We start from the raw sequence: 15,442 nt of genomic DNA, 5'->3' as shown, positions 1-15,442 counted from the left end.
GAACCGGCGCTGCAGAGGCTGCGGGCAGCCTCGCAACCCAGCGCTCAACCGCTGTGCCACCGAGGAGGCCCTCTTCTGTTTATTTCTGTTCTTTTTTTCTCAGGAATATTTTTGCTCTTAGGACTCTTCTGCAGTTCCAAATAACTTTCATGATTTTTATTGTATTTCTATAAAGAATACTATTGAGATGTTGACAGGGATTGTAATGTTCGTATACTGCTTTAGGTAATATAGCCATTTTAATGCCGTCACTTCATCCAACCCATGGACACAGAGTATATTTCCATTTCTTTGTTTTTTCTTCTATTTTCTTTTTCAACAATGTCTTACAGGTTTCAGGTCTTTCACTGTTTTGGTTAAATTCATTCCAAGCTACATAATTTTTTTGATGAAATTGGTAAAAGAAACTTTTCCTGATTTCTCTTTCTGATAGTTTATTATTTGCATGTAAAAACACAACAGATATTTGTATATTAATTTTGTAGTCTGTCATTTTACTGTATTCTTTTATCTTTTCTAATAGTTTCTTACTGGAGTTTTGGTATTTTCTCTCTATATATTTTTATGTCATCTGCAAGCAGTGATAGTTTTACTTCTTCTATTCCAATTTGAAAATTTTTCATATCCTTTTCTTATTTAATTGTTCCAATTAGGAATCCCAATAATGTACTGAATGATAGTGGACATCTTGTCTTGCTCCAATTTTAGAAGATGTTTTCAGTTTTTCACTATTGATTGTGAGTCTGTCATATACAACCTTTATGTTGAGGTATATTCTTTCTGTGCCCATTTGGTTGAGGGTTTTAATCATAAAATGATCTTTGTATTAACTCAGTTCTCATAGGAAAGGAGGGTATTATTATAAATGAGGAAACTGAAGCCTAAAACAATGGTGTAATGTACCCAAAACTGTTAGATTTTTAATCCAGGTCTTTCTGACTTCAGAGTTTTCAGTGAAGTGCAAAATGAGTACAAGGAAAAAAAAATGGAAATGGAGGGGGGAAGGAGGAGGGTAAGAGGACCTGATTCATTTTAAAGTAAATACAAAATTCAGAGATAGTCCAGGAATTAAGATGTTCCTGTGGTTAAAACAAATTAAAACTCATCTTCTTCTAGCACAGTGCTTCCCAACTTTAGCTGCTCATTTAAAAATAGCCTGATGTGGGCCTCCCTGGTGGCACAAGTGGTTACATCTCAGCACTATGAAGCTAATACCAGCCAGCTACTGCAGCATGAGTTTGATCTCTGTCCACAGAGGTGAGCCACATAGCAGAGCAGACCTCTCCTGTCTTGCCTGCTGCTCCCCTCAGCAGTGTATTTCAGTCAGTCTGCCTGTTCTGTTCCCTACTCTGTTCCTGATGAATCCTCTCACCCTCTGCACCTCTGGCCTGTACCCTAGTTCTTGAATGCATAAGTAAATAAATCTTTAAAAAAATTAATAAATAAAAATACCCTGATGCTCAAGCCAAATAAACCAGAATCTGTGGTGGTGGGACCCCAACACTAGTAGTTAGTAAAGCTTCCAGACGATGTCATTTTGCAGCCACAGGTGAGAACCACTGTGCTGGAACTCTCCTCTAGCTGCATATCATTGTATAGCTCTTTTCATTTATGTATATTTAGAAGTAAAAGGGTAATATTATCTCTGGAGGCTTCAAAAAAGTTGAATATTCTTAAAATTTTTAAAAATGCATTGTAAATTGGTATAGCCTCTATGAAAAATGGCCTGAAGACTATTCAAAAAACTGAAAAATAGTAACACATGATCCAGCAGTTCTACTCACTCCTAGGAATTTATCTGAAGAAGAGGAAAACACTAATTCGAAAAGACATTCACACTCCCGGGTTCATAGCAGTATTATTCACAATAGTCAAGAACTAATAACAACCAAAATGTCCATGGACAAATGACTGATAAAGAAATGCACATATGCGTGCACGTGGGCCCACACACACACTCACACACATGCACACACACACACACCAGAATATTATTCAGCTATAAAAAATATGAAATCTTGCCTTGGGACATGAGTGGAACTTGATTATGATTATGCTACATGAAATAAGTAAGAAATTGAAGGACAATTACTGGATAGTTTCTCTCATATGTGGAATATATATGAGAAGAAAAAAACAACTAATGAAACGCAACAAGTATAACTTTCACATAACAAGGTGGTGTGAAAATAAGGTGGTTTCCAAAGGGGAAGGGGAAGTGGGGTGGGAGGAAAGGGTTCAACATGAAGGTGTGAATGGCACTGGAACTTTGGTGGTGGGTGCAGTGAGACATAACAAGGTGTAAGCTAAATTCCTGAAATGTATATGGTAAGTCAATAGTAACTTATTAAAAAAAAAAAATTCTCTCCCTTCCTCATTCACTTTGAAAGAAAGCAGTAAGTTCTTGAATTTATGAGAATCCATAGCTGTTTAATAAATACCAACTGACAATAGAGGTCTTAAAAAAAAGCTTGGAAGGTTACTGCTGAATTAATCAGGTTTAGAAAAGAGCAATAATACACAAATCTAAGGCTGCAGCCAAATATCCTTGGCAACTAAATTAGGTGATAATAAATGTAGGATCATTTTCTTCCCTTGCATTTCTCCAGGTTGAATGAATAGAGAGTTTTAGAACTTCTTGGAAATGATAGGGAGATGGATTAAAAATCTATCTTTTAGCGTGATCACTGCCTCCCCTCTTGTCATTTTTTTGCTTTTATTTATGAGATCCAATGTTGTCTTCTCAGAGATTTCAAGTCAACTTCATTGGCCATGTTCTACCTGAGACTAATGAGTCAAACTATTACATGTTTCAATAATAGATTTTTTATATCAGTGCTAGGTTTACAGAAAAACTGAGTAAAAACACATTTCCCCAGGTCCCAACCCTTCCTTCAGTTTCCTGTATTAGGAACATCTTGCATTAGTCTGTTATAGTATTGATACATTATTATGTATTGATACATTATTATGAATTAAAATCCGCAATAACATCAGGGTTCATTCTTTGTGTTGTAGAGAAGATATTAATTTTTAATGTTTCACTGGCCTATCATGATCATGTAGTCTGTATACTATATGATACCATCTTCATAATAAACAACAACCTACCCACATATCAAAACTCAAGAATTCCTTGCAATTTCTCAATGTCCCCCATGTTCCCTAGGCAACTAGAAAGCAAGATTTATAGCAGAATAATGATTTTAACTTATGTTTACCTCTTCATTAAGAATGCTGACTTACTATAATATGTACCCTAAAAGAATTTGAACACTAATACTAATCCATGCTGCCTGTGAGGAATTCTGAACAGTCAAAAAAGAAACCCAGAAAGTAAACAAAAATAGTTTCAACCCAGTTAGCTTAGGTCACAGTGAGGAGGGAAGGTTCCCAACCGGAAGGAAAAGAAAGTGACTGTTACTTGAATGAATTCCATTAGGATTTTTCTCCCCACACAGGAAATGGTTGCTGCAATTCCCACCAGGTATGATGGAATATAGAATTTTATTTTATATAAAAGTTTGTAGAAAGGAAACAAAAAACAGAAGACCATGAGGGTCGCAACCCAGCTGTCAATATCTCTCTCACACCTATCAATGTATCATTCTATTTCCCCAAATCTACAGTTTGCCACCAAGTCACCTTCCAGGATGTCACTGCCCAGGGAAGTGATACCCATCAGCACTTGATACACACAAAGGAAAAGCCCACACTGGATCATTCAGCTCTTCTTGTTCTCCCATAGGGCATTCCCGATACACAGCCAAGTCCACCCTGAAATTGTCTAACACTTTTCAAATGTGCTTTTATTTCTAGCCAACTACATATGGCCTATGAGACTGGCCTGACAGAGCCAAGGCGGGGCTGTCCCTCAGCCAGTTGGCAGCAGGTGCGGCTGCAATCTGTGACAATGAAGACAGCACTTCAGAGGAGCAGGCACCTTCCCCAGACGACGCTTGGGAGCCGAGTGACAGCCCCGGCCTCGCCACCAGATGCTCCTCTATGCCAAGCGTCAGCCAGAGGACCAGACCCCAGGGCACTGCATTCAAAGTACAGTTTTATTTCTACTTTATTGACTTATTTTAGTGCTTGCCTAGTATAACTCAGTGTTTCTCCCTTATAAAGGACGACAGGTTATTTTTGAAACAGCTAACGTGTTTTAATGCTAAGCAAAATAAGTCAGAAGGAGAAAGACAAATATGGGATGGTGTCATTTATACATGGAATATAGAGAAACAAAACAAAGGGTCAGACAAAACCAAATCAGTGACAAACCCTAGAAAATTGACTTTGGAATCGAGATTACAAAAGAGGGAGGGGACACCATGGACTGTGTTGGAGGATGCGGGCACCTTGGAGGGGTGTGATGTGAGGTCCCGCATCAGAGGTATGATCTTATGCCTCTGAGTCAATACAGTGTTGTGAACCAGTGACTCCAACGAAAAAAGAAAACCAGCTAGCACATTTAGAACACTGACAACTCAGCAGGAAACAAAATGAGCACGGCAATTTGCAAACTGACATATATACTTGTATGGAAGTAAAAAACATTAGCAACTTACCCTCCCATCTTGCAGTCCCCAGTGCCACCTTTCCAGGCTCGGACGTACTTGGGATTGGCCCAAAGGGACACCGGATTAAAGGTACCACTTGAAAAATAAGGTCCCACAGGGCTCAAGATGACAAAAAGTAGGGCTTTGGTAGGCTTCTTGACTCCAAGAGAGGGCTGCAGGCAAGGAAAATTACACACAACCATTCATTTAAATGGAGACTCCAGTCTTAAAATTTAGGCTAGATCTATAACTATCTCCTGGGGTGCCACCAAAGGCAAGAGCTGGCACTTCTAAAATTGAATTATACAAAGCCTGGTGGTCTGTTAAGAGAAGGGAGGGCTTCAGTTTGATTTTGGTTTGCTTTCTGGGTTACTATGATTTTAGTGGAAAAGTAATTGTATACATTTTTATGTTTGTAGGGCTTTTAGAGGAATACCATATTTTAATGACTACCTGTATGAGACATTTCAAGGTTACAATGATAGGAACTGAGAAATGGGAGACCCCAGACCTATGGTTTTAGTCTTTGGGGGTGAAATATGTCGACTTATCTAATCTTCCTGACGCAGGTTGTCAGACTCCAGCAGGAAACGGGCTCCAGTGAGGAGTCACTGACTGTGGCAGGTACTAGAAGGCTAGAGAGTCACTTCCCTAAAGGTGGAGCCACCACACCAGATAAATATCCCCAAATAAGGCAGAGGATGATTGACTCCAGAACCAGGATCATGAATGGCAGAGAAGATAGACCTACCCACAAACACTGGAAAATCATGTCATCACACAAAACCATACAAATGCCTCCAGCACAAGAGCAACTAACTGTAAGTCACTGACTGTTGATTATCAGGAGGAAATTTGTGGGACTGAAATTATTGAGGCTTACATATCAATTGCAAAGTCATAAAGGGTGGTTTGGGTGTCACTCAAGACCCCAGGAAATCAGAAGACAAGGCAGAGCTTTAGCACTGTGAGTCCTGGGATGAAAAATGAGGGTCCAGACTGGACCTGAGGGTTTGGTTTGGCTGGGTGGGTGGACTCTGTCACAGAAAAAAGGAGAGTAAAAAAGGAGGTTCATTTCCAACTGATTTTGAGCTTTCATCATGTTTGATTAAACTGTCTGAAGGTGTATTTGGAAATTATTTGGTCCTGACTTTTAATTATATCCACCCCCCTGCTACCTACTGACCCACAGCCCCTCGGCCCCCACCTGGAATCAGGTCATCAAGAATCAGACAGACAAAATATATCCATAAGCATTAAGAATGTGTTTGTACATGTGCATGCTGAGGCCATGGAAAAGGCATGCACAGCCCTCAAGGCGCGGGAGGATGATGATTCTACCACATTCCATGTGGTCAGGACACCACCAGGCTTGGGTGGCACAGAGAGAACAGATGAGGGCTGAATAGTCGATGACAGACAACCAAGTGAGAGGAATGAACAAGCAGGCAACAGCAGGTTTTGGGGTTTTGCTTGTTTCTGTTTGTTCTTCAGTGGAGCTGAAGAGGACTTTCCAACAAATGAAAAGGAACTTCATTTGCCTTTTTGGGTTTCATTGTTTGGGAAAGTAAACCTCCAAATAATACACATTTTTACCTTTCTTCCCAACTTTGATAAAATTGACTATCCTATATATGCACTTTTACTTACCTATTAGTTAAGGAAGTACAATCAATACCTTCTCAGTGCTTGAAGCTGAGTGTTTTAAAATTTTTTATAGAGTCTTCTGAGGAATTAAGGAAGTTTCTCAAGGTGATTGAGGAATACAATGTACAGGACACCGACTCAATAATTTACAAACTTCTAAGTGTCTGAATGAAAGAGTTTCTTGATGGACATTTTATTAGCCACCCCGTGAATGCCTGCACTTCTCGAACTCAACTTGTGGTTTTTTCAACCTGCATAATACTAAAAATAAAAAGCAATAACTCATCACCATTGAAATGGTCTTCGGAGATCCATTTCATCTTATTCATTTCCTTCCCTGATTTTAACTGACAGTGAGCTTGCATTTTTCCACTAGGTGGTGGTAATGAAAGCGCAGATGGAAAATGGAATAATTCTATGCATTAAGTCTATTTCTAGAGAAAAATCTCAATAGCCCTTAAATGATACTTTTTTTTTTCTCAGCAAGCAGGCAAATTATAGAGTAGAATTTTTCAAAACCAAGAAGAAAATGTGTTTATTTGTACTAACATCTTATTTTCTGAAATTAAAGCAAGTTCCAACCATGTTTTACAAGCATCTCAAGTACTGCAGTTTATCACAGCTTAGTCACCTTCATCCTAAAATGGTTACTTATGTCAACTGTCTTTTCATCAAAAGAACTCTGACTTTACCAAAAATAGCTACTCTGCTTCAAGAGTGAGAATAAATAAAGTGTAACTGTGCTTTGGGGAGGAAGCGTGGAGTTTAAGTCTGCTTTTAGCCTCAGGAACCACTATTTGTCCTTTGTCTTAACTCTTCCTTCTAATCTAAAAGTTGTAGTACTGCTATAGTTAAGAATATATTGCTCATTGTGAAATGTGAGCCTATGCCCTTAAATCATACTCAGTGTTGTAATGTTGTAACTAAGTGTTGTTGAATGAATCACAAAGAAAATAACCACAGTGACAGAGCTTCTGGTCAAATGAAGCAAAAGCCATTCAAATAAGTAGAAAATATGGAAGAACAAGGACTCAGATTCAATAAACCTTATTTTGATTTTTAAATTCTACTCTAATAAGATCTTGGATATCTGAATACATAAGGAAATGAATAAAGTTAAAAAATAACATAGAAAATGTGGAATATAATATCTCAGAAGCAAAACATGTAACTTCTCAAGGGACCAGCTGACTTTGAAGTTGAAATGTTGATGTATTCAAAAAAGTAAACTCTTCATACTTTACAAATGATGTCTTGCAAGCAGCAAATACTTGGTATTACCTACTTGGCATTAAGTATGTGTATATTTTGCACAGAAGGATAAGAAACTTGTGTGTGATGGAAAATAAACCAGTTTTTTGCAGCAAAAATGATCACTTCTTTCCGAGTGAGCTGGAAAATGTCTTTATAGAAAGGCAGGATTTCAGAGGATTATCTGAACCAAGGCAGAAAGCAACTATGAACTAAAGAAAGTAACATTAGCCCGTGTTTTGGCTGGGACGTCTGGAAGCGCACTGGCCATGTGGAGTCTTGAGGATAATTCTGCTTCAACAAAGCAAATAAGACACTGAAGGAATAAGGTAACCGGGATAACGAGAACAGTTTTCAAAAAGAATCGGTGTGACTTTTTTTTTTAACTCCAAAGAACAGCTTAATTTTTTAAAATCCTGTCAATTCCTCAAAAAGGAAGATTAGTTAAAGAGAAAAATTATGAAGACCATCAGACTGAGGGACACTGGATGGAACAGTGCTCCACGTAGGGAGCTGAGTGTGAGTCACAATGGAGAGACCCCAATTTCATGCTGTGTCATTAGAGGAAAAACTAATCAGTTGGGTAAAAGATTTTTAAAAAACAACCCACATTTATACAGTACTTTTTGGTTACTAAGCCATTTCACATAACTAAGTTATTATCTAATCCAACAATCCAGGAAGGTAAGCATTATAATTCCTATTTTAAAATTGGAAAAAGTGAGGTGCAAAACAAGTGGTCTTCCCAAGGTTTCATTATTAAGCTCTAGACCTTCTATTCTTTTTTTAAAAATGTATTTATTGATGCATATTTTACATCATTGTTCTTTTTGTATAATATTTGATTTCTCCTCTCAGGTGTAGTTCCTGTAAAACCCCCACCACCAATTCACCTGTGCACCATCACCATAGTCCCTTGTGCTCTCCCCACCCCTGTTTTGACCCCTCTCCCTCCCCCTCCCCTGCAGAATGTCTCTGATCTATAGTTGCCTGTTAATATTTTCCCTGATCCTTTATTTGGTTCCCCTATATTTCTCCTATAAGTGAATTCTTAACTTAGAGCTCCTTTTCAAATACCAGTTTAAAAAAAATATATATATATATATCAGTGAAGTGCCCCGATATCCTAACCTGGAGAGCATTTAAACCAGCATTCAGCTGTTCCACCCTCAGCTTCAGCTTCATGTACCCCAAGCACAGACCACACTGAGCCTTTCTGTCACCCTCTGGTCACTATCTCCCCAGAGATACTTCCTGCACAGCTGCCTCTACCAGGAACACTCTATCCCCATTTTTTAGGGCTGAAATGTGTGTCTCACCCTTTCCCTCCAGTTTATGGATTGAAGTCCTAACACCCTAAGTGACTGCATTTGGAGATGAGGCCTTTAAGCTATGGAAACAACCCAAATGCCCAAAAATAGATGACTGGATCAAGAAGATGTGGTGCATATACACCATGGAATATTACTCAGCATTCAAAAAAGATAAACTCATGCAATTTCAGCAACATGGATGGCGCTGGAAGGGATCATGCTCCACGAAATAAGCCAGAAAGAAAAAGAAAAATACCGGATGGTCTCACTCATAGCAGGAATCTAGAAAACCTAAATAAGGAACCAGGAAAAAGACTATAATAAAGAAAAAATCAAAATCAACAAGCAACTATAAGCCAGAGACACACTGGGAGGGGGGAGCAGAGGAGGGATTAGGGTCAAAATAAGGGAGAGGGATTGTATGGGGACTATAACCAAGATGAAAATGCATACATTGTGCATAAATGAAAAATGATGTAAACATATATAAAATAAAATAAAAATGCTCAAAAAATAAATTTTAAAAAAAGAAAGTTAAAAAAAAAGGCACTTAAAGTCAAATGAAGTCAAAAGGGTGGGCCCCTAACCCAATAGGACTAATGTCCTTCTATGGAAGATCAGCAAGGGTACTACATCCAGTCCCCGCTCACTCCCTCCTCCTATTCCCTGCTCCCTCTCTTTCTCCCTAGCCCCTTCCCCTCTGTTTCCCTCCCCTAATCTTCCCTCTTTTCCTCTTCCCTTCCCTCCTCTCTCCTCTCTCTTCCCCTTCTCCTTCTTTCTCCTTCTCTCCCCTTCTCCTTTTACCCTCTCTCTGAACAGAAAAAGCCACAGGAGAACACAGGGAGAAGCCACCCACTAGTCAGAAAGGGGAGTTTCTCTAGAAACCAGCCCTGTTGGCACTTTGATCTGGGACATCCAGCCTCCAGAAAGAAAGGGAAGAAGCATCCGGGAAGAAGCATCCGATGCTTAGGACACCCAGTCCATAGTGCTCTGTAATGGGGCACCAGCCCACTAAGATATCCTGCCTCTCCTCAGGAAAGGCACACCCCTCTAGTGCCAAGTAAATGTCATTTAAACATCAGTTCAGGAAATGAGCACTTGACAAGTTTAGGTCCTTGTAATATGTGCTGTTGTGCCATCCAGTACACCCTTAAGTTTAGATAAAATACCCATGTTTTCTTACAGCTCTTAGGTAATTCTCTGCTCTTGCAAATCTCTAAAACAACATGAAGTACATGACCCTCTTTGTCCCCTAAACACAACATCCTGTGTTGCACTGCTAGGTGTTCACTATTTTTTTGAAGCTTCCATCTTAATAAGATATTGTTGATAGCTGAGAAAACAACCCTTTCCTAAGATGGCTATTTACCATACTTGAATTATTTTGTTGTTGTTATTGTTTTTAAATCTGACACTAATTCTAATATATTGTATTGAAACCATAGAGAAAAAATGTTCCTTTGTCTATTGCCTGCATAGTGCTGGCCTTTGGATTAATAAGTAGCTAATATGTAGACATATTATGAACACCATAGGACAAATAAATATTCTAAGACTTGGTATAAAATAGATGATAGAGTTTATTTGTCAGCCTTGCTCAAAGAGAAAGAAATTATATATTTAACACTTGGTAAAAGAATGAGTGCTCTACACCCAAGGCCTGATTTTCTTCAAGCATTCAACAAATAACAATTGTTAGTACTACTTTTATAAATAATAACTGATCACAGTAATAACTGATCACAGTAATAATAACTGATCACAGTAATAATAATTTATAAATATTATTATTTATAAATAATAACTGATCACAGTTATTATAAATAATAACTGATCACATATAGATAACTTCAATATGTACGGATATAGGGGTTTTAGGATGACATTAAGATGATTGTAGCTGTGACCACAGAACTGACATTCAACATGCAAGGTTGGAATCATAAAGAATGGACACTTGGGAGAAAGATAAGGACCTGGGAAATAGAGGTTGGTGAATTTGAAATCAATCTTAAACAGACATTTCAGCAGGGATTATTAAACATGTGGTCAAGAACACTTGATGGGGAAGTACTGGGGAAACTCAAAAATGATTCATCCTCAGAAGAGTCATACTTCATTTTCTTGCCTGAAGTGACCCTATATGCGGGGTCAACAAACTTCAGCCTATTGCCTGTCTTAGTGTGTGTGTGTGTGTGTTTTAATTTTATCAGAATACACTCACTTATACATTGCTTATTGCTGTGTTTACTCTACAAAGCAGAACTGAGTAGTAGCTGAAGAGACTGTGAATATTTACCAGTTGGATCATTATCCAAAAAATAAAAAAAAGATGTGTTGGTCTATGCTCTAGATGACAGGAGAAAGCTGCGAGAGGGTTTTCCTTGTTTCAATTAGGGAGAAAAACAGAATCTCCTCTCTGGGTCCTGATCTAGTCTAGCACTCAAGAGTTTGGCTGTGTGTTTCCACCCAGTTCACTAGCTACGCACAGCACTGGGTCTGGAATAGAGACCCACCAGGGAGCTGACAGCTGCAATGAAGATGTACCTTCAAGAAGCCATTTCTGACCATCACTGGTCAGGAAGAGGACCCTGAGTGGACTGATCCAGGGGAAGGTAAGAGTTTGTAAAAGACATAAGCATCGATGCAACTACCGTGCATACTGGGTAAAGATGAGAACTGTTATTATATGAGGACCTGGGAAATCCAGCTGGTGACTTTAAAACCAATCCGAAGTAGAAATTTTAGCCTGGTGGTGTGTTTGGAGATCCCTTCTTCTCATCACACATCACTGCCTGCCTAGGCTTCCACCTCAGAAATAAAACTGTGATAGAAGTAGAATTTGGGAAATGTTTCACTGTTTCAACAACCTTTTGGCACTTTCTATTGGATCATTTCCATCAGCTTATAAATATGTCAGAATATCATACACTTAAATCAAATATACCAGTTTACATCCATTTCTCTGCTCCACTGTAGGGAATTCCTTAAGAGATTTGCACTTACCTACCATCCTAACTTCCCTCCTCTCAGTCTCTTTTTGTTTTTTTTTTTTTTTTAAAGATTTATTTATTTATATAAGCACTGGGTACAGTCAGAAGCACTGGAGGGTGAGAGAATTCACCAGAGCCAGAGTGGGGAGCAGAACAGGCAAAGGACCGAAGTACACTGCTGAGGGGAGCAGCGGGCGGCAGGAGAGGTCTGCTGGAGGAGAGGGGATCGAACCGGCGCTGCAGAGGCTGAGGGCAGCTTCGCAACCCAGCGCTCAACCTCTGCACCACCAGGGAGGCCCTCTCTCAGTCTCTTTTGAATCCATGACATTCAGGTTTTAAACCCCACTGAAATCAAAGCTCATCAAGGCCACCAAGAAACTCCAGGTTTCCAATACTAGTAGTTCTCAGGTCTCATCTCACTGTCCTGCGGGTGGGATTTGTCACCGTTGCTCATTGCTTCCATGTTCTTAGCTGGCTTCCAGTAAACCCAGCCCTCTGGCTTCTTTCTCTGTCCTCTCAGACTCCTGAGCTGACTCCTCTTCATCATCCTTTCTTCTACATGCTGGCATGTCCCAGAGGTTGGTCTTTTCATAGCCATCTACAGTTCTGCCTTTGATATGGTCATCCAGGTCCTTGGCTTTTGAGGCATTTTATTTTTTGACTGGGGTATGGTTGGAGAGGTATGACCTTTATTGAGCTTATTCACTACAATGGAAATCATGTCTAAACAAACCTAAATGTTTGTTACTATAACTTCTGCATCACAATTAAAATTCAAACAGCTTTTTATAAAAGCAGTCAACTCAATCAAAACCTACTACTTCAGCATCAATAGCTTCTTTGAAGCCACAGTAACACTAAAATATGGTTACGATGCAAATGCAGACATTTGGTTGTTTGGAAAGTTAATTAAGCTTCCAACTTGCTCAAATAGAATTACAAAAAAGGCAAACTTGCGTTTATTACAGAGATACAGTCAACTGGACTCACCAACACTGGACAACTGTTAGAATATGTAGAATCTTGAAATAATAAGGAATCCAGGCATCCTTCAGATAAGTTTTCTGTGGTCCTTTCTTCCCAATCAGAGATTTGTAGTTGTATGGAATGACAACCATAAACAATTGTAGCCTTGGGCCTCCCCAGTGGCGCAACGGTTGAGCGCTGGGTTGCGAAGCTGCCTGCGGCCTCTGCGGCGCCGGTTCGATCCCCAGCGGCTCCCCGGCCACGGGAGGCGGGTCCCGCATGGCGCGCAGACCTCTCCTGCCGCCCGCTGCTCCCCTCAGCAGTGTACTTCGGTCCTTCTGCCTGCTCTGCTCCCCGCTCTGGCTCTGGTGAATTCTCTCACCCTCCCGCGCTTCTGACTGTACCCAGTGCATGTATAAACAAAAACGAACAAACAAACAAATAAATAAATAAAACATGCCTCTATTAAAAAAAAAAAAAAAAAACAATTGTAGCCTTGATAGCAGAGTCCAATTCTTCATCTCCATGAATAGCCAGTTGCAAGTGATAAGGGGTGATGTTCTTTACCTTTAAATCCATTGATGCATTTCCTGCTAATTCAAGTACTTCTGCGGTAAGGTTTACAGCACAATGGTGGCACCCACACCAACAAGGCCATGTCTGGTGGTCCTGGACTTTAGAGTCAGTGAATACAGCCCACTGGGAACAGCAAGCCGGCCCACTATGGGCAGGAAACAGCCTTCTGCATCTTGGCTTTCCTGGTGCCTTTCCCAGAATTGCTGCCAGGCATTTTGAATTCCACTAAAGCTCAATCAAGCAAAGCAGAGAAAGGGCTGGTTTCATAGGAAAAGACAAGCTGTTCTCTTGAGGCATTTTACACTAATATCACTTAAACTCCAAACTCCCCTTGAATTCCAGGCTTGTACATCCATTTGTTGACTTGATATGACCAGATTCAGAACTGAGCTCATCATTCCAACCATCATCACTCCAACAAATAAATGAAAACCCTTCTCCCTCATTTTTGGCACAACAAAGGTCACAGTCAAGTTGCTATGACCCGAAAGGAAAACTTGGCATCTCTCCTCTCACATCCAGCCTATCAGCAAATGGTGTGATCTACAATGAGTATTTTTGGATACGTGTCTTCATGTGAACTAAGAGGTATGTCTATAGTATAAATTTCTTGGGGAAAAAACCTGCATTTTTAAACTTCCCAAATTTACTTTTCCTTCTTTCTGTAATTTACTAATAAATACCAGTTCTAAGGTGTGTTATATAGGCAACACGATGGTTGATGAACAGGACAGAGAGTGTGTAAATTATGCTGTCATAATTCACAGATTCTGAGATGCCCATTTCCCCCCACATTTAACACATATGAGAGGTGGACTCAATATCTTAAAATACTGAAAGTACTTCCAAGTGCAGTCGTTGGTGATGGTATACATGTTGACATTGCTATTTAAGTCTTCAAAAAGTTATGGTATGTTTTGGCATGGAAAAGAAAAGTTACAACATAGAAAGGCATACACACACACAAAAGAAGTAGAATATATACTTGATATTAGTGAAACAAATATTTGTAATAACATTTAAAAATGAGGGCCTCCCCGGTGGCGCAGCGGTTGAGTGCTGGGTTGCGAAGCTGCCCGCAGCCTCTGCAGCGCTGGTTCGCTCCCCGGCTACTCCCCGGCCACCGGGTGAGGGGTCCCACATGGCGCGCAGACCTCTCCTGCCGCCCGATGCTCCCCTCAGCAGTGTACTTCGGTCCTTCTGCCTGCTCTGCTCCCCGCTCTGGCTCTGGTGAATTCTCTCACCCTCCCGTGCTTCTGACTGTACCCAGTGCTTGTATAAATAAATAAATAAATCTTAAAAAAAAAAAAAAAAGAATATGTTTAAAAAAAAATAACATTTAAAAATGATATTCAATTATTTTCTTGCAAAATAACAACAAACCAAGACTTCTAATGGGTCACATTGTTGGTAGAGATCCCTAAGAAGATAAAGCCTTGTTACTTTTGTTATTAAGATATTGGAAAAGGGGCTTCCCTGGTGGTACAAGGTGTTAAGAATGCAACCTATGAAGCTAACCTCAGCCACTGCAGCACGAGTTCGATCCCCGGCCAGGGAGCAACCCACATGGTGCAGCAGATCTCTCCTGACTTGCCCGCTGCTCCCCTCAGCAGTGTATCAGTCAATCTGCCTGATCTGTTCCCCACTGTGTCTCTGGTGAATCCTCTCATCCCCTCCCCCCTGCACCTCTGGCCTGTACCCCAGCTCTTGTATGCACAAAAATAAAATAAATCTTTTAAAAAAAAAAAGATACTGAAAAAAAAATGTGCCTCTCATTGGCCAACTAGTGCAACTGATGACAAAAGAAATGACAGACTTCCTCAGAAAACATACATTTCAAAAAATCTGAGGCCAATATGACTAACTCATGAATGACTCAGAATTATTGGGAAAGCATTGTGTCATAATTTAATTGGTAATGTTTTCCACTTTGGTACATAAAATACCACTTTCCACTTTTGGTACAAAAAATGGCATGCTGTATTTAATAAAGTATATATGTATAATAGAATATTTTACAACTAGGAAAATTAAAAAAAATAAAGATAGATCCAAATGGACTGATATGGAAGACTCTCCAGAGCACACCATAAATGTGCAAAAACAATAACACAAAAATGTTCATAGCATGGCTTCCATT

General features: G+C 39.7%; 1 protein-coding gene across 9 annotated transcripts in view; it reads right to left on the bottom strand.

The window, feature by feature from the left end:
- Positions 1-15,442, bottom strand: part of BCAT1 (branched chain amino acid transaminase 1) — a gene marked incomplete at both ends in the record, with an annotated part of 58,912 nt that overhangs the window by 24,336 nt on the left and 19,134 nt on the right. For all 9 annotated transcript variants that reach the window (XM_084255601.1, XM_084255606.1, XM_084255604.1 and 6 more), the window contains one exon: positions 4,566-4,729. In XM_084255601.1, the coding sequence (XP_084111727.1) occupies positions 4,566-4,729 (164 nt within the window). The remainder of the gene's footprint in view (positions 1-4,565; positions 4,730-15,442) is intronic.

This window comes from Talpa europaea, assembly GCF_964194135.1.
Source record: "Talpa europaea genome assembly, chromosome: 15".
Classification (NCBI taxonomy): domain Eukaryota; kingdom Metazoa; phylum Chordata; class Mammalia; order Eulipotyphla; family Talpidae; genus Talpa; species Talpa europaea.
This window is presented reverse-complemented; position numbering and strand designations above follow the sequence as displayed.